This window comes from Rhizophagus irregularis, chromosome 3, assembly GCF_026210795.1.
Source record: "Rhizophagus irregularis chromosome 3, complete sequence".
In the NCBI taxonomy this organism is placed as follows: Eukaryota; Fungi; Glomeromycota; class Glomeromycetes; order Glomerales; family Glomeraceae; genus Rhizophagus; species Rhizophagus irregularis.
Window position 1 is genome coordinate 495,299 of NC_089431.1, and position 20,616 is coordinate 515,914.

At 27.0% G+C, this 20,616-nt stretch overlaps 5 protein-coding genes across 5 annotated transcripts; 1 reads left to right on the forward strand and 4 right to left on the reverse strand.

Moving 5' to 3' along the window:
* Positions 1-255: 255 nt before the first annotated feature.
* OCT59_020147 (uncharacterized protein) lies at positions 256-540 on the reverse strand (the record flags this gene model as incomplete). The annotated part of the gene is made up of 1 exon (XM_066148987.1): positions 256-540. One exon carries the CDS (start codon positions 538-540, stop codon positions 256-258), a length of 285 nt encoding a protein of 94 aa, XP_065989942.1.
* A 970-nt stretch (positions 541-1,510) lies between these two features.
* Positions 1,511-4,878, reverse strand: OCT59_020148 (uncharacterized protein; the record flags this gene model as incomplete). The annotated part of the gene is made up of 2 exons (XM_066148988.1): positions 1,511-1,518; positions 1,602-4,878. 2 exons carry the CDS (start codon positions 4,876-4,878, stop codon positions 1,511-1,513), a joined length of 3,285 nt encoding a protein of 1,094 aa, XP_065989943.1.
* A 2,024-nt stretch (positions 4,879-6,902) lies between these two features.
* OCT59_020149 (uncharacterized protein) lies at positions 6,903-11,422 on the reverse strand (the record flags this gene model as incomplete). The annotated part of the gene is made up of 9 exons (XM_025329634.1): positions 6,903-7,807; positions 7,894-7,945; positions 8,031-8,641; positions 8,718-9,677; positions 9,777-10,086; positions 10,171-10,575; positions 10,656-10,815; positions 10,912-11,096; positions 11,183-11,422. 9 exons carry the CDS (start codon positions 11,420-11,422, stop codon positions 6,903-6,905), a joined length of 3,828 nt encoding a protein of 1,275 aa, XP_025189225.1.
* Positions 11,423-12,394: 972 nt separating this feature from the next.
* On the reverse strand, positions 12,395-13,784 carry OCT59_020150 (uncharacterized protein; the record flags this gene model as incomplete). The annotated part of the gene is made up of 5 exons (XM_025312622.2): positions 12,395-12,753; positions 12,830-13,018; positions 13,088-13,291; positions 13,363-13,570; positions 13,683-13,784. The coding sequence occupies 5 exons, from the start codon at positions 13,782-13,784 to the stop codon at positions 12,395-12,397; spliced, it is 1,062 nt and encodes a 353-aa protein (XP_025189226.2).
* Positions 13,785-15,226: 1,442 nt separating this feature from the next.
* OCT59_020151 (uncharacterized protein) lies at positions 15,227-18,652 on the forward strand (the record flags this gene model as incomplete). The annotated part of the gene is made up of 9 exons (XM_066148989.1): positions 15,227-15,271; positions 15,372-15,839; positions 15,908-16,740; positions 16,809-16,833; positions 16,920-17,375; positions 17,462-18,176; positions 18,362-18,400; positions 18,473-18,504; positions 18,593-18,652. 9 exons carry the CDS (start codon positions 15,227-15,229, stop codon positions 18,650-18,652), a joined length of 2,673 nt encoding a protein of 890 aa, XP_065989944.1.
* Positions 18,653-20,616: the final 1,964 nt, after the last annotated feature.

Genomic DNA, 20,616 nt, shown 5'->3' on the forward strand with positions numbered 1-20,616 from the left:
AAATTGTATCAGAAAGGCTAGCATTATACAACTAGGTGTTCAGTTGCTATTATAATTTATGAGAAATATTGATTATGGTATTAATTTAAGAAAATCATATTAGTAAATTTTCAAAGTATGAATTTAAATATTAAATTTTCTAAACAAATAAAAATATAAATAAACATTGTAAAAACTGAAAAGTACAGCATAATAATGCTTTCTATGCGATCATTGATAAATAATCCAACAAAAGAAAAATAAATAATAGAATTATTAATCTTCAATCATACAATCAAAACCCTGAGACTCTTCTTGAGCTGAAATTTCAGTAAGTTTGCGGCTTGTATAATATGCTTGTGGATGATATTGTGTGGTTACTGTGGTAGAAGTGTTTGCTTTTTCTTGTACTAAAACTTCATTTGCTTCTACAAATTCTTTCATATCATTTCTTTGATGATTATCAATATTAGGTAAAAAATATCCATAATCTACATCCCTGTTAAATTCATAATATTTATTAATACATCTAATCCATTCAGATATAATATTTTCAAGCATTATTATGGTTGGTCTATTGGAAGGACTTAAATCCCAACATTTTTTTATTAAATCTATATAACATTTTGGAGTATTTTTCACAATTTCAGGACGTTTCCCTTCATAAACACTCAAGATAAAGTGATGATCATGTGCTTCATGGTTAAATGGAGGAATGCCTGATGTAAATTCCCACATTATCATTGAAAAGCTATAAATATCACTTGCTGGAATATAGGGTTTTTTTCTTAATATTTCAGGAGCCATGTAGGGTAAAACTCCATAAATTTCATTAACTTTATTATCAGAATCTTGTAAATCACTTATAGGTTTGCATAATCCTAAATCAATAATAAATATCTCTTTGTAATTATCTGACATTAAAATATTGCCATCATGAAAATCACCATGAGTTAAATTTGATTCATGAATTACTTTAAGTCCTAATATAATTTTTTTCAACAATTGTAACTTATCTTGCCATTTGAATTTAATTATATCAGATAAACATTTTCTCAAACTTCCTTTTTTTGCATAACTCATTACTATTATATAATTTAAATTACTTGGATCTTGAGTAATACCAAAGAACTGAATAAATTTTGAAAATGATTTTTTCTGACAACTATAATAATATTTCCACTACATAAATGATAAAAAAATTATTAAATTTTTGCAAAAGTAAATAAAATTTGCCATAAAATACAAATACTATACCTCATCCAGAAACTTATTATTTAAACTTGATGAATTATTAAGTGTTTTAAGAACAACCTCATAACATATTTGTCTATTCCATTGTTGTTTATCAAAATTCCAACCATAAATAGGTCCATCTGTCCAGTTAGCTTTATGGATTTCACTAAATCCTCCTTTATCATAATAATTAATACTTGACAATTTATTATAAGGTATCCACTCTAATATTTCATAACTATTTTTAGCATTTAGTTGTGTTTCTTGAATAAATTTATCAATAAATTCATTTTTACTAGTCCACTTTAAAAAATCTTGTTGAAATCGTTTAGTATTACATTGTTGGCACCACTGGTAATCAGTATATGTCTGCCTGCATTCATTACATAATTCAACTTCATTCTTAGGATTCACTTTGTCACTTTCTACTCCTTTTTGATACCAATAAAAAGCCTTTTCTAAATTTTCTTCTGTTCCTTCTGCGTTTTTATAACATTTGGCTAAATTAAACATTGCTTCTTTAACATTATTTTCCGCTGCTTTTTGATACCAATGAAAGGCTTTTTCTAAATTCTCTTCTGTTCCTTCTCCATTTTCATAACATTTGGCTAAACTATTCATTGCTTTTTCATAATCATTTTCTGCTGCTTTTTGATACCAATAAAAGGCTTTTTCTAAATTCTTTTCTGTTCCTTCTCCATTTTTATAACATATGGCTAAATCAAACATTGCATCAGTATAACCATTTTCTGCTGCTTTTTGATACCAATGAAAGGCTTTTTCTAAATTCTTTTCTGTTCCTTCTCCATTTCTATAACTATTGGCTAAATTAAACATTGCATTATGATCTTTTTCTGCTGCTTTTTGATACCAATAAAAGGCTTTTTCTAAATTCTTTTCTGTTCCTTCTTCATTTTCATAATATATGGCTAAATTATACATTGCAATAAAATGATCTTTTTCTGCTGCTTTTTGATACCAATGAAAGGCTTTTTTTAAATTCTTTTCTGTTCCTTCTCCAATTTCATAATGTGCAGCTAAAGTATTCATTGCATCAGTATGACCATTTTCTGCTGCTTTTTGATACCAATGAAAGGCTTTTTTTAAATTCTTTTCTGTTCCTTCTCCTTTATAATAGTGATAGGCTAAACTATTCATTGCATTGGTATAACCATTTTCTGCTGCTTTTTGATACCAATGAAAGGCTTTTTCTAAATTCTCTTCTGTTCCTTCTCCCTTTTTATAACATATAGCTAAACTATTCATTGCTTCTTTAACACCATTTTCTGCTGCTTTTTGATACCAATAAAAGGCTTTTTCTAAATTCTTTTCTGTTCCTTCTTCATTTTCATAATATATGGCTAAATTATACATTGCAATAAAATGATCTTTTTCTGCTGCTTTTTGATACCAATAAAAGGCTTTTTTTAAATTCTTTTCTGTTCCTTCTCCAATTTCATAATGTGCAGCTAAAGTATTCATTGCATCAGTATGACCATTTTCTGCTGCTTTTTGATACCAATGAAAGGCTTTTTCTAAATTCTCTTCTGTTCCTTCTCCCTTTTTATAACATATAGCTAAACTATTCATTGCTTCTTTAACACCATTTTCTGCTGCTTTTTGATACCAATAAAAGGCTTTTCCTAAATTCTTTTCTGTTCCTTCTCCTTTATAATAGTGATAGGCTAAACTACTCATTGCATTAGTATAATCATTTTCTACTGCTTTTTGACACCAATGAAAGGTTTTTTCTAAATTCTTTTCTGTTCCATCTCCTTTATAATAGCATCTAGCTAAATTATACATTGCATCAGTATAACCATTTTCTGCTGCTTTTTGATACCAATAAAAGGCTTTTTCTAAATTCTTTTCTGTTCCTTCTTCACATTCATAACATTCGGCTAAATTAAACATTGCTTCTTTAACATCATTTTCTGCTGCTTTTTTATACCAATAAAAGGCTTTTTCTAAATTCACTTCTGTTCCTTCTTCACATTCATAACATTTGGCTAAATTAAACATTGCTTCTTTAACATCATTTTCTGCTGCTTTTTGATACCAATAAAAGGCTTTTTCTAAATTCTCTTCTGTTCCTTCTCCATATTTATAACATTTGGCTAAATTAAACATTGCTTCTTTAACATCATTTTCTGCTGCTTTTTGATACCAATAAAAGGCTTTTTCCAAATTTTCATCTGTTCCTTCTCCATTTTCATAACATTTGGCTAAACTATTCATTGCTTCTTTAACATCATTTTCTGCTGCTTTTTGATACCAATAAAAGGCTTTTTCTAAATTCTCTTCTGTTTCTTCTCCAATTTCATAATGTATAGCTAAACTATCCATTGCATCAGTATAACCATTTTCTGTTGCTTTTTGATACCAATGAAAGGCTTTTTCTAAATTCTTTTCTGTTCCTTCTCCTTTATAATAGTGATAGGCTAAACTATTCATTGCATTAGTATAACCATTTTCTACTGCTTTTTGACACCAATGAAAGGCTTTTTCTAAATTCTTTTCTGTTCCTTCTCCTTTATAATAGTGTCTGGCTAAATTATACATTGCATTAGTATAACCATTTTCTGCTGCTTTTTGATACCAATAAAAGGCTTTTTCTAAATTTTCTTCTGTTCCTTCTCCATTTTCATAACATTTGGCTAAATCTAACATTGCATCAGTATAACGTTTTTCTGCTGCTTTTTGATACAAATGAAAGGCTTTTTCTAAATTCTTTTCTGTTCCTTCTCCATTTTCATAACATACAGCTAAATTATACATTGTTTCTTCATCACCATTTTCTGCTGCTTTTTGATACCAATGAAAGGCTTTTTCTAAATTCTCTTCTGTTCCTTCTCCATTTTCATAACATTTGGCTAAACTATTCATTGCTTCTTTAACATCATTTACTGCTGCTTTTTGATACCAATGAAAGGCTTTTTCTAAATTCTTTTCTGTTCCTTCTCCATATTCATAACATATGGCTAAATTATACATTGCATTGGTATAACTATTTTCTGCTGCTTTTTGATACCAATGAAAGGCTTTTTTAAAATTCTTTTCTGTTCCTTCTCCATATTCATAACCATTTTCTGTTACTTTTTGATACCAATGAAAAGCTTTTTCTAAATTCTTTTCTGTTCCTTCTTTATTTTTATAATATGTAGCTAAATTATACATTGCAATAATATGGCCTTTTTCTGCTGCTTTTTGATACCAATAAAAGGCTTTTTCTAAATTCTTTTCTATTCCTTCTTTATTTTTATAATATGTGGCTAAATTATACATTGCAATAATATGACCTTTTTCTGCTGCTTTTTGATACAAATGAAAGGCTTTTTCTAAATTCTTTTCTGTTCCTTCTCCATTTTCATAACATATGGCTAAATCAAACATTGCATCAGTATAACCATTTTCTGCTGCTTTTTGATACCAATAAAATGCTTTCTCTGAATTCTTTTCTGTTCCTTCCCCATTTCCATAACAGTTGGCTAAATTATACATTGCTTCTTTATTACCATTTTCTGCTAAGTTTTCTAAATAATTAATACATTCTTTACACCCCAATTTTTCAGTAAAAGGTATATTGCAATATGAATAATTTTTGGTTTTTATTATATCAGTTTCATTATTTGAAATATTTAGTTTACTAAATTCAGTTTCCATTTGTTATTTTGATTTATTGAAAAAAATTTAATTTTTTTTAGACAAATTTTTTGACAAAAAAAATGTTTTTTCTTATTCAATTATCATGAATGAACAACCAAAAAGAAATATTTTAACCAAAAGTAGAGGTTACAATAAAAAAAATTTTTAGGGCCAATGTTATCCCTAGTTATATAAAGAGTTGCAACATGCTGTCCTGCTGTTGTGCTATCATGCTGCACAAAAATGATCATGTAAAAAATTAAGGTTTACTGTGCCAAGGCTGTACAGCCAACCAGGCCTATTATTTTTATTATATTTATTATATTTGTTATATTTAATTTATTTATTATACTTATTATTTATTATATCTATTATATCTTTATATATGTATCTTCGGAGAAAAAATGGATTAGGTGGTCTGTTATTTTTGCAAATAGCTGTAAAATTTAAACTTAAAAATTAAACCGAACTGAGACTCCAAAAATTCGGATTGACGTAAAATTGGGACGTTTTATTAATTAATCATCATCACATGACCTACCTGTGTCTTTCATGAAAGTCCGAGCCGAACGAGCCGCTCCCATCCCTAATTTTGAGTCTATTTAATTATCATAAATATTTTCATTAAATTTACTTTGAACTACAACCGGTGTCCAATCACCGGTCTCATGTGAATAGTAAGAACCACCACGTGATTTTTATGGCGTTTAAATTTTGGCTCGTATCTTAAAAAAAATCGAAAAAAAAAATCCTTAAAATATAGAAAATATATATATAATAAAATTATTTTACTCCTTTTATAATAAGCACGCCTAAAAGATAACTTTTGATGCTTTACACTTTAAGTGTTTATTTATTTTTTTTATTCAATTTTAATAAAGAAATAATTTTTCAAATACACAATTATAAAAAATTCAATTTAATATCATAATTTCGGGACAACGACCCTAGCATCGCCACCGAAAAGTGGTAGCTGTATTTACTTGTCGGTTATACATGCCGGTTACATATGATTTTGGATCAATCACGTTATTTAAAAATTTTTTCTTTTTTTCACTATAATTTTTTTTATAAACTCATATTTAAAAGAGTCACTTAATAAACCCAAACGATATTTATGGTTAGAAAATGTTCGTTCAAATTTTAAGTAATTAGAGAAAACTAAAAGACATAAGATCGTCAAACTATGCCAAGAACCCGAAGGGTTTTAATAATACAATGTATTGGGAATAATTATATTAGAAGTATAAAGAACATAAATATTGTTCATCCCAGTATATTATTTAAAAATATAACTATAAAAAAAATTTCTATTTGTAAAAAATAATAAATAAAGATCAATAACCCTAAAATTCGATAAATCGTTGATTTGATTCTAAAGTGATCATCACATGTATAACCAGCTGGCTACCATTTTTTGTGGCGATGCTGAGGTTGGTAATTCAGGACAATAGAATCATATGTGCTAATGGTATTAATTCTATATTAAGATAATTAAGATCAGTGCATCAGAAATAATATGGTGTTGACTGGCTCAGCACGCCAAACAGATTAACTATGATTTGCAGGCAGGAAGATTAAGTACGTCCAACTATGACTGAAATCCAATCAAACAAGACACTGAAAATAGGGAACTAAAAAATAACAATACATTTTGTTTTATCCAAAATATCAATTGCTGAGCAAATGAACCAAATCACGAAGTTAATGTTGGGACCATTGTGTTATAGATAACGACTGGTGTCTCTGCAAAAACTAAAGGCCTGAGGGCTAACAACATTATTAACCATTTTAGAAATTGTTTTTTATGTAAATTTAATTAAATTAATAAAATTTTGCCGCTTTTGGAATTAATTTCAACGTTCTATGCTCAATTTTAAATTTTTTTTTAATATTATATTTAATATTAATTTCTAATAATAACTTCAAAATTATTTAATATATTAAAAAAAAAATGACATGAAAGAAAAATTTATAAAAACTAATTATTCACTCTATAAAAAAAGAATAATAAATTACATTAATTTTATTAATTTTTTTAATTAATTCGTTTTACCCAAATATTGATCTTGTACCATATTATAATAAATTCCTTTTCTTGCTAATAATTCTTGATGAGTACCTTTTTCAGCTACTTTACCATCTTTTATAACGAATATAATATCAGCATGTTGAATGGTTGATAATCTATGTGCTATCGCTAACGTAGTTCTACCTTTTGCAGCTTTATCCAAAGCTTCTTGTACAACTTTTTCTGATTCAGAATCTAAAGCTGAAGTCGCTTCATCTAATAATAAAATTTTTGGATCACGTATTAATGCTCTTGCAATTGCGATTCTTTGTTTTTGTCCACCTGATAATTGAGTTCCTTTACTACCAACAGGAGTATCATATCCATCTGGTAGACTAATAATAAAATCATGAATATTAGCTTCCTTACAAACTCTTTCAATATCATCTTGCGTCGGTCTTTGATCTGATTTACAACCAAATAAAATATTTTCTTTTATAGTCATGTCATATAAAGAAGGTTCTTGATTAACAAGTGAAATATGTTTTCTTAAATCATCAACATTTAAAGTACTTATATCAACTCCATCTATTTGGATTGTTCCACTTATCACATCATAAAACCTTTCAATTAATCCTATTGTAGTACTTTTACCACATCCTGATGGTCCAACCAATGCAGCAAATTGACCTGGTTTAATGTTTAAATTAAGACCATTAAGTACTGGTACATTATGACGTGTAGGATATCGAAAATAAACATTAGAAAATTTGACATATCCTTTAACATTATCAATATTTTTTCCATCTTTAGACCAAGAATCTACTTTTGGAACATTTTCAATTAATTTTATAATAGATTCTGCTGAAATTTTTGCTTTTGTTATATTTGGTGCGTAACTAAAAATACGTCCACTTGACATCGCTCCGAAAAGTACTGAAATTAAAAAAAAAAGTTTAATTTTTAAGTTGAACGACATTTGGACATTTGGTATGCAATAAAAATTATGAAATATATATTACCTGCCATAAACACAGTATAAAATTTGTATACATCATATTCTCCATTCGTAAACTATCATAATAAAAAAAAAATATTTTTTTTTTTAACAAAAATAAAAATAATTTTTTTATAAATTAATAATTATTATCATACATACCAAAAGAGTTCCATACCAAAATGCTAAAGCATTAGAAAGATAATTCATACTAGCTGCAAACCCATAATTTAAACTACCAAAAATTGCATTATGATATCCTTCTTTCATTGGACCATCCAACATATCACTATATATTTTTAATAAATCTTCTTCTCTTGTTAAAGAAGCGACAGTACGGATATTAGATGTTCCTTCACACGCTATTTGTGCCGATTTTTCATAAACCTTTAGTGTACGTGCTTTGAATCCCGCCATCATCTTATATCTAAGATAACCGGCGGTCATTAACAAAGGTACCGTTGTTAATACTACAAGTGTTAACTTCCATCCAACTATTAATGCAACTATAATTCCCACTATGATTGTAGAAAGGGTTCGTGAGATAGTACCAAGTGTAACACCAGCCAATCCACCAATATCCGTTACATTCGATGTTAATATACTGATCAAAGCGCCAACATTATTATCTTCTTTATCAAAGAAACTAATATCTTGTCGTAATATTGAAGAAAATGATATCGAACGAATCCGAAGAACGAGGTTTTCTCCGGCTATTCCGAGACATAAACCTTCAATCAAACTGCATATCATAACAACAACACCGATAACAACTAAAGAAAATTATAAAAATAATTAGTAAATATAGATCTTAATACCATAAATAAATACATTAATTTAACAACTTACGAAACATAAGTGACCAAAATTTTGCATCCTCTCGTAATTCATCTTTAGGTTTCGTAAAAGCATCTATAACTTTTGCATATATAATAGCAAATACCGGAAAAAGCGTACCACAAATAAATGAAGCAGTCATTCCAATAAATACTAAATACAATTGCGAATGATTAATTTTACTAATTTTTCTAATTAATTCCCAAGTAGAATAACGATATTCCGTATTAGATCCTTCTTCAATATCACTATATTCATTAACAACGGGTGCGGGTCTTGACAATCTATGTGAAAGTCTATAATTTCTTTCAATTATAGAATCTTCTTCAAAGTCTTTTTCTTCGTTTTGAATTTTTTGCGCTGAAACTAATTTTGAATAAGCTCCTTCTGGATTTTGAATCAATTCATCATGATTACCAATTTCAACAATTTCACCATTATTCATTACAACAATTTTTGTAGCATTACGTATGGTAGATAACCTATGAGCTATAACTATTGTCGTTCTGTCTTTTGAAGCTTTATCCAAAGCATCCTGTACAACACTTTCACTTTTAGTATCAAGTGCACTAGTAGCTTCATCTAATAATAAAATTTTTGGATCTTTTATGATCGCTCTTGCAATTGCAATACGTTGTTTTTGTCCTCCTGATAATAAAAATCCTCCTTCCCCTACATTTGTTTCATATTTATCTGGTAATTTCATTATAAAATCATGAGCATTTGCCATTGTACATGCTTGTACGATCATTTCATGTTTTTTATTTTCATCAATATCTTCATAAACTGATCCTATTAATCCATAGGCAACATTTTTCGCAATTGTAGTATTAAAAAGAACGGGTTCTTGTCCCACGAGACTCATTTGTCTTCGAAGCCATTTTAAATTAAGCCCTTTGATAGCGTGACCATCAAATAAAATCTCTCCTTCGATAGGATCATAAAAACGAAGAACTAGTGATACAATCGTACCTAGAGATGAAAAAATTAATTTTTTTTTTTTAGATAATTGAAACGATATTTACGAATAAAAAAATAAAAAATTAATCAAAATTAATATAAATAAATTACTTTTGCCAGAACCAGAAGAACCAACTAATGCAACAGTAGTTCCAGGTTCGATATCCAAAGATACATTTTTCAAAGTTTTTATTTCTGGACGTGAAGGATAAAAAAATGAGAGATTCTTTAATTGAATTCGACCTTTAACATTATCTAATATATCACCTTCCTTTGATTCAATATTAATTGGAGGAGTTCTTTCTATTGTTTCATAAATTTTTCCTGCAGCTCCTTTAGCGCTATTAATTGCCATAATATCAGGCATAATTTGATTAACAGAAAAACATGCCGCTACTACTGAGAAGAATACACTAATAACCTGTATACATATAATGCGGATAATTATTATTTAGTTAATATTGTTTTCGCATAAAAAAAAAAAGAAATAATAATATAAACTTACTTTTCCTGAAGTTGTCTCATCATTGATAATTTGAGTTGAACCAAACCAAAAAGCCAAGCCATAAGCTGAATTCAAAATAAATTCATTAGTACCTATACCAAAACTATTTAATATACTTGATTTTACGCCGGATAATTTAGCATCTTCTAATTTAGAATCATAAAGTTTTGAAACATTTTTTTGTTGAGAGAATGCGATAGTTGTTCTAATTGTAGATATTGATTCTTCTGCTATAACAGAAGATTTAGAATAATAATCTAACACCTTTCTTTTATAATTAACTATTAATCTATTAAATATTCCACCATTGAGCATGACCATAGGAAATATAACAAAGATTACTAAAGTCATTTTCCAATTTATTATAAATGCTATAGTAAAAGCCGCGAAAAATTGCACCATAAACTTTATGAAAAAAAATTTATATAGTTAGTGGCGCAGTAAAGAAGAAGGAAGAGGGTTAAAAAGATTTTTAAAAGACTTACGGAAAATCCCATTGAAACTTTTTCACTAATGCCATCTTGAATTAAATGAGTATCATTAGTAATTCTCATAGTTACTTCACCAGCACCAAGTTTATCAAAATAAGCGATATCTTGTCTTAAGATCGCACGAAAATATTGTTCACGAATTCTTCGAGTAATTCTATTTTTTTTAAATATATATATATATATGCATATATTTTTTATATTAGATAAAAAAAATTGAGTGATATTAATTTATTAATTTGGTGATTTTTACCTTTCTCCAGTCGCGACCCAACATGCCATATAAAAATAATTGGTAAAAAAAGCAACTATAGCAAAATAAACGAATAAAAGTGTAAAATAATTGGCTTTATCCAAGAATTCAATTTTATCGATTTTTCTGGTTTGAAATTGACTAAAGCTATCAATTAATTGTCCGAAGAGAACTGTCATAAAAGGCTGGATAAGAAAAAAAAACCAAATATAAAACATTATAAATTTTTTTCTAAATTTGCTTAGTTTAAATAAAAAAAACAAATACTTACGACAATGATACCGGAAATGGTGGCGCAAATCAGACCAAATATCATTAAAATCCAATCTTGCTTCGTAGCATGACTATATAATTTCCAATATGATATTTTGTTATTTTCTATATGGGTTTGTTCATTTATAACTTTTTCGTGAACTGTATCAAGTTCCTTCTCCATATTCGCATCATTCGTATAATTGTTAATTTGTACTACTGCGGTGTCTTCACCGGATGATCCGACTTTTTTTGTCATATTAACGTTTTAATTTCAAAGATCAAAAAATGATAATAATAATAATAATTTCGGTAAAAGAGTGTTTTCGGTATTATAAAAAAAAAATAAAAAAACAAAACATTTTAATTAGGACGAAAAAGAATAATTTCATTCAATATTTATAATAAAAAAAATAAAAAGACGAAAACATTTTAATTATAACGAAAAAAAATATTATATAATCTCATCGGACGAATAGTGATTTTAATTTTTAAAAATAAACAAACTATTGAAAAACGATTAAATATATATCCAAGTTTTAAATTGCGAAACATGACTATCAAACAATTAAATGACGAAAATTAAAACGAAAATCTTTAAATGAGATAATTGATCATCATAAATATAAACGATCATCATAATAAATTAAATGAATTTCATCCGATTTGTGTCAATTATGCCATTTTAGTAATAATAAACAAGATTCATTCATTCATTTCATTAAATTATTACGGTCAAAAAAAGGAAATTAATTTAAAAAAATTTAAAATGGTTAGTTTCGACTAGGACCGATATTTTTAAAACTTAATATATTAATTCCTATTTGCCACCGCAGTATTCCTAATGACTGAGAATATCGGTTTTTCTATCCCCATTTAATATTTTATTTAAATTAAACATTTACGTTCTAATAATAATTGGTTAATTATTTTTAATTATAATAATAAAATATTAAAGCGTCTAAATTTAAATCGTCTAAATTTATCTATTTGTAAAAAAAGTCGATCCGTTTTTCCGTAGGCTCAAATTTCCGGAATTAATAACCTTATATCATCAACGGAATTTATCGATTTATTTGCATTTTCCGTGAATGGATCCGTGAAAGGCTCATTTTTACGAAGTTTTTATAGAAATAACGGATAAAATTTTTTATAAAGTCGTATTCATTAAAGTAAATAAGTATTTCAATTGTGAATATTTATCACTAAATTTTTACATTATTTTTTTTTTTCAATAAGTGTTTTTGGTGATTTTTCGTCCAAATTCAGCAAAAGTAATATTACCCACTTTCTCATTTAAAGAAGGTTGCATAAATACTGCAAAAGTATTTCTAGCTATAACGTTAATTGGTATATCACTTTTTATATCAGAAGAAATAGCCTTAACCATATGAGGAGTCGCCCGAAGATTATCAGCAGATGCTAGTTGCATGGCTGCACCAAGCTGAAAAGCTAAACAATCCCTTGGTATTATTACTTTAATGATTTTATCGTTTCGATTCTTAATATAAAGTCCCGCTTGATTGTCTGGACATTCAATTTCAGGATAAGCAGGATCACGTTCATCAACAAACATTGATGATGTTAACCCTATATAATAAAAAAAATTTTAGGCAAATGTATATAGGCTTGACAGTCGACCGAGGTCTTTTGCAAACCAATTTACCTGTAAGCGATGAGTGATCAGTATGCCATCCACACCAAGAATCATCAATATCATCAATATCATCAGTATCGTTCTTTTGATTCATTGTCTGAATAGGAAAGTAATGTAAAAGACGAGCACTGATGGTTTGTGATTCATCAATAATTCTTTCTAAGTAATTTGGTTCCGCTTTTGGTAACTTTGTTAAAACTGTTTGATTATTAATAATAATAAATACGAAAAAAAAAGAAAGAATATATATTATGTAAACATACTAACCAAATGAATCACATGCACGAGCAACCAATTTCCCAATATCTATAATAAAACATCCTAAATCCTTAAACGCTTTTTCAAATTCTGGAAGATCTTCATTTGGCCAAATATTTGGATGACAGTACATCGGGAATTCTCTCAGTTCTTCTTCAGTAGCATCAGGATAATCATATTTTGGATTACCATAATATGAACCTTTTAACGTATCTGAATGTAATAAAAAGATATTTAATTATAGTTTAAATAAATGAAACTTACGTGTAATTTCCAACACATACCTTTTTTACCGTTAAAGATTTCTTTGCCACAGCTCCATCCAAATTTGTAATAACTTTGTTCATCAACAGTTTTCTCTTTAATTTCTTCTGGTAAGGAAGCGAAAACTGACGCTAAACGTAACAAACGAGAACGATTTTCCACGTAAACTTCAGGAAGATTTTTTACCAATAATATTCCAAGACAATGTGATTTTGATCCAAATGCTTCCTGAAAAAAATATAATATAATTTTTTATATAAAAATAATTATAAATATAAATTATATATTTATTTAATTTATTTTTATTTTTATTTTTATTTTTTTTTTAAAACAATTGTACCTCAATCTCATTATATAGATCAACGTTATTAATAAGATCCGTATAATCTAATATAACAACACCTTCAGGACTTTTGGTACTTTTATTGCTTTTAGTAAACATTTTTTTCACGATTTTTTTTTGGGTGAGAAATAAAAATCTGCTCGTGTGATGTGCATGATGACTATCATTCATGATGTAATTTATTGAATAATCTGATGGTAAGCATGTACCACATGTGGAACAGTTCGGACATTCGGATTTACTTAAACCCTTTTATATGTGAAGGCCGGCTATACTAATGTTCGCCCCAGGTTCCCATTGGATCCGATGTGGAGTTAGCTCGGATTTTATGTAATGACGGCCGAAGGCATGGTCCGGATAATTACAAATGATTATCAAATCATAAAATTCCAGAAATCGGACCCGGTTCACCAGCCAGAATAGGGGCGGAAATTAGTATAGCCGTGAAGGCCATCTGATACTTTTTAATTCATTAACGTCACGGTCGAAGATAAGATTATTTGGCATTTTTTTAAACAACAGATTGTTCCCCATTTTTCTTTGTTGTTATTCCAATTCTGAAAATTAAGATTTTAAAGTTTATATGTTTATGTTACATAAAGAAACGCATGCGTGGTACCAAAAAAAAAAAAAGGTTTTGTATCAACCGTTTTTGTTTTAAATAATGAATAGATATTATAAATTATAAATTTTCTAAATCAAGAAATTTTAATCTCATGATCAAAATAACAAATATGAAAAAAAAATTAGAAAAAATAAAATTTTTTCAAAGATTAATTTTTCATTTTTAATTTATATATTTAGATGTACAAGTAGATAACATGATTGAAACAAATCAATCTTTGCTTTATATTTGTACTAAAAAGCTATTATATGTAAATCGACGATTGAATTTTTGATGCCAGGTTGCAAATAACAATAACACGTGATATAAATAAAGTTTTATGAATGTCGTGTTACTGTGCTACTGTAATTCATGTTTCCATGTCTGAATTTAATAAAAATTCATGTTTCCCTTAACTTTCGAAAACAGTATTAAATCAATAAACGATATTAATCAATGTAAATATAATCTTTATTAATAGTTAAAAGCGAATTCCTACTCATCATCAATCGTTTCTTCACGAATCATTTTCAAATTTTATTTTTTATTTGTAGAAAATAAAATTCTAATGTACAACAAAATTCAATTACCGATATTAAATAGTCTTTTTTATTTTTTATTATAATTGATCGCTTAATTTAGTTGTAACAGTAGCTTCGTTGTCATATTCATGTTTGTAAAAAAAAAATATTTTTCTGGAAAAAAAAGCATCGTCAATCTTTGTTAGACGAAATTATTTGTTTATAGTCGTACAAAATATTTGCTAACCTCCGAACTCCGTATATATATATTATATATATTTATTAAAATAAGTTTTTTATTTAAATATCGTAAAATTTTATAAAAGGTAAATTATTTATTTGAATAATGTAATTAATTAATTATAACTAAAATTACTATTTATATATAAAATTAATTTAGTATCGAATTAAAAAAAATGCCAAAGAATTTATGGAAAATCCTTGATTATGAAAAGTATGAGGTAAAAGAAATTCACTTTATTATTGATATGATAAATTGCTAAATTTTTTTTTTTAATTAAATAATTATAATTTTTTAAACCGCGCATTTTATTTTAATAGGACTATGTTACGTTTCCTTCAATTGATGAACAAGAGATAGACGAAAGAGTAGTCTATATGGATGACTTAGAAAAAAGAAAACAAGCGTATGGAATATGTGGAGAATGTAATGAACCTGGCACAGGAGAATTTTGGTGTCAACCTTGTGATGCTAAAAGATTTAGAGAAAATTTTAAAAATTGGACTAGTGAAAATGAAGCTATCGATGAATTTATTCAGCAATCTCAACTTAGTGCTATACATCATACAAAATGTCTTGAATGGATACCTTTCGAAAACTTTAAAAAAGTTACTTATATTTCGAAAGGTAGTCATGGCAAATTATATTCAGCTGAATGGTCCAACGGATGTATTAATTCCTGGGATATTGAAAATCAGGAATGGAAGAGGTGTGACATGGAAGTTGCGTTAAAAAATTTTGATAATTCTTTCGATACTCCTGATATAATTACAGATTTCTTAAATGAGGTAATTAGAATGAAAGAATTGATTTGTTGTTTCTTTAGAATTATTTACTAAAATTTTCATTTTTTTAGATTAACTTACGTTTACAAATTCATACCCTTGACGTTATTCGATGTTTCGGATTAACTCAAGATCCTGATACTAAAGATTATATAATGGTTTTAGAATATTGTGATGGTGGAAGTTTGAGAAATTATATAAATAAATCAAAAAATTTTACAGATTATGAATCAAAAATTTTTAAATTATTCCAAATTACGAGGGGACTTCTAGATATTCATAATGCTGAAAAAGTTCATAAAGATTTTCATTCAGACAATATATTAATTACCAAAGATGAATTCTTATATATAAATAATTTAAGAATGTGCCAACCAGAAAATGAAGAGCAACCAATTAAAATAGGAAAAATATGTGGAGTAATACCTTATATGGCACCAGAAGTTTTATGTGGATGCCAATATACAAAAGCAGCAGATATTTACTCATTTGGAATAGTGATGAATGAGTTTCTTTCAGAGGAAGTTCCCTTTAATGATATTTCTCATAACCGCATTTTAGCCATTAAAATATGTAATGGACTTAGACCAAAAATTTCTGAAGATATACCAAAATTGTTTGTAGATTTGATCAATAAATGTTGGGATGCTAAAGCTGAAAACAGACCAACTGCTAAAGAATTATATCAAATATTTATTAAATTGAATTATGATAAATATTTTAGCAATAGTGAAATCTATTTTCAAATAGAAGAAAGTGATAAAATCATGAAGAATGAAATAAAAAGCAGTTCAAAAAAAAATAATTCTAAAAATACTCATGTACTCTCCAATTCAATTTATACTAATAAGTTTTTATATTCCGAAAACTCTCCGGAATCATTATCTCTTCGATTTATTTGCAGGTAAATTTAAATTTATTTTCTTAATTAAATATTTATTTTATTATTAATAACAATTTATTTATTCATAGATGTTGTAAGTCAGATGGTCATCAGGTAAAAAAAATTTACTTATTTGTTAAATCTTACTACTAATAATTTACATTAAAATAGTAATAATATTTTTAATTAATTGTTAAAAGGATCGTGTTATAATTTCTACTATTGATTTAACTACAGAGATTGATGACAAAATTGTCTATATGGAAGATTTAGAAAAAAGAAAACAATTGTATGGAATATGTAAAGAATGTAATGAACCTGGCACAGGGTTTTATTGGTGTCGACCTTGTAATGCTAAAAGATTCAAGGATAACTTTAAAAATTGGACTAGTGGAAATAAAGATATTGATGAGTTTATACAACAATCACAACTTAATGGTGTATATTATCTTGAATGGATACCTTTTGAAAAATTTCAAAATATCACTTATATTGCAGAAGGTGATTTTGGAAAGATTTATTCAGCTGAATGGCCTGAAGGATTTATTAATTATTGGAATATTGAAAATCAAAAATGGTATAGATTCAAAAGTTTTGATAAATATGCATTAAAAAGTTTGAATAATTCTTCTGATATATCATATTTTTTAAATGAGGTAATTTAACTTACTTTGTCTTATATATAAAGATTGTTATTTGCATTTATTTATTAATAAAAGTATTCCTTTTTGATGATAATTAGATTAAATCTCATCTTCAGTTTTACACTTTTAACATTGTTCGTTGTTATGGAATAACTCAATATCCAAATACTAAAGAATATATGATGGTTTTAATGTATTGTAAAGGTGGTAATTTAAGATGTTATTTAAATGAATCTAAAGGCTATATAAACTATGCATCAAAAATTGATATGTTACAAGCTATTGCAGAAGGACTTCTTGGTATTCATAATGCTGGAAAAGTTCATAAAGATCTTCATTCAGGGAATATATTATTGTATAATGGTTCTAATCCACTTATAAGTGATTTAGGATTGTGTGAATTGGAGCAGCCAGATAAAGTAGAAAAAATCTATGGAGTATTGCCATATGTAGCACCAGAAGTTTTACATGGACGTCAATATACAAAAGCAGCAGATATCTACTCATTTGGAATAATAATGAATGAGTTTCTTTCTGAAGAAATTCCTTTTAATGATATTCCTCATGATTATATTTTAGCTGTTAAAATATGTAAAGGACTTAGACCAGTAATTTATAAAGGTATGCCAAAATTACTTGCAGATTTAATTATGAAATGTTGGGATGCTAAAACAAAAAATAGACCAACCGCTAAAGAATTATATTATATATTAAAAAAATTGAATAATGAAAAATATTTTAGCGAATCTGAAATTTATCTTCAAATAGAAGAATGTGATAAAATTAGTGAAGGAAAATTTAAAAATAATTCACGTAAAGATATTTTTTCAGAACATCCATATGCAATTTACACTACTAGACTTTTAAAATTCGAAAATCTTTCAGAACCAGTAAATTCTTCGGATTTACCTTCTCAATTTTCTTGAGGTAATTTACTTAATTTTGTTATTTTAAACTAACTTACTTGATTAATTATTATTTGTTTAACTGTATAATAGACGATGACGATAATATTTTACCAAATCAATCAGATCCAAGTAAGTAATTCTATTAACAATTACTATATTATTCACATTTTATACTACTTAACATTATTATTTAATTTATAGTTTCAGAATGTTTAAGTAAACATTGTTTTAAAGTATATATATTATTTAAATGTATTTAATTGATACTCATGTACATGATTTACCGACCTATTTATTTTATTTGCTTTTACTGTACTGTAGATCTTAATGAAATTAATCAAGATGATTAGAATGAATTTCTTTCTTTTTTTGACCCTTTAAATAATCAAAGAACATATAAAAGTTATCTCTATAACATAATTTTCTTTCCATTTATTTTATGCTTTTTTTATATTTGACTTCTTGAGTCCTGTTGTATTTAAGAATATTTTATAAAATAAAATTTTTATATCAGTACTTCGTGATCTTTGATTTAAATATTGATCGGTGTATCTGATCTTAGTATAGTATGATTTTGTAAAATAGTATGTATATTGCATTTTTTGTTAGTACGTATGATTTTAAATCGTACGTACTACTTTGATTGTTAAATATAGAAAAATCGTACGTATGTAGTGAAAAAAAAAAATCATACATACGTATATAAATCATACTTTTTTACCAGCCTCGTCATACACATTTTCGATGGCGCTCGCTCCTTCTTTTTAATATGAAAATAAAATTTAAATAAACATAATTATGTGTTGTTTTATGTAATAAAAAAATTTAAATTATACTATCATACATACATATTATTATATATTGTGATAAGTATATATATACCATAAAAAATCATACATACAAAGTAAAAATTCTACAATCATACTAACTAACAAAATCGTACTATACTAATATTATATATACTCAATATTGATTGGTTAAACCATCAATACAAAGACAAAGTAAAAATACTAAAATAGAATTAATTAAAATGATATCAAATAGATTTGATGTATATAAGTGCTTTAACATATTTCACTTGTTATTTTAGAACCTTCTTTATATATTCGGATACATGAAGCTGATCAGTTATCAAGTAGACAAAGATTATATTAGCAATAACACATAAATTATCATTATTATTATTAAAGTAAGAATTATATTTAAAAGGTTGAGTAGGAAAATCGGCATCATTTTTACAATACTAGTAATGTGTGCATTACCAAACATCCAATAGGACTTTAACACGTATACAAATTTACTATATTGTATAATTTCATTTTTACTTTATATTTACATATTTCATATAAGCGATTTAATAGCTAAATTGGATTCATGTATAACCTGTATTACCAAATTATGGCAAGCCGCAATGGTCAAAAGTGTGCCGCATTTTGCGGCAGGTGCGCCTGTTTTTAGGCGCCTGATGCGCGAAGTGCGGCAGGTGCACCTGTTTTTAGGCGCCTGAGTGCGGCAGGTGCACATAGTTTTTAGGCGCCTGATGCGCAGGATGCGCCTGGTTTTAGGCGCCTGAGGCGCCTAAGTGCGGCAGTTGCTCCTGATTGCAGCAGATGCGCCTGTTTTTAGGCGCCTAATTGCGGCAGGTGCAGCAGATTGCGGCAGGTGCGCCTGTTTTTTGTTCATAGGTTTTTTTTGGAAATAAGCATCTTCTGAGCTTTTAGCATAGATCTACGTACATTGCCAAATTAATTTAATAATCTGATAAAAATAGTAAAGTTAAGCTTTTTTTGGTTCAAACTCGTTCCAATGGATCGGATGTTGTTTTATCCTTGAAATTATCACTTTTTTTTTCAACCAACTAAATTTTATTAAATTAAATGTTCGAAATAATTATGAATATAAACATATAAAAAAAATTTTTATCTTAATGGATTATCCATTGTATCATTTATTTTTGTTTTATTTTTATTTTTTTAATTTTTTTTTTGCTTATAATCTTGAATAATTAATTTCATTGTCGTTCTTTTATAATTGGTATTTTTAGTTTTCTTTTTAAATATATTTGTATAGTGAAACTAGTAAAATTTATTTTTAAACTTCATATGCAATTTTACAATAAGAATTCTATTACCTTTTGATTACATAGTTAAATAAAAGATTTTGACTTTTTTAGAAATTCAGTCTCAACATTCCATCTTTTAATGTAAAATAAATACATGAACAAAAAAATTGAAAAAATTAACAACTGAATACAATAATCACAAAAAGGTCTTTCATGTTTGTTATTATTATTAATCATATTAATACAAGATTTTATAATTATTAAATTATTAGGAGTTTATAAA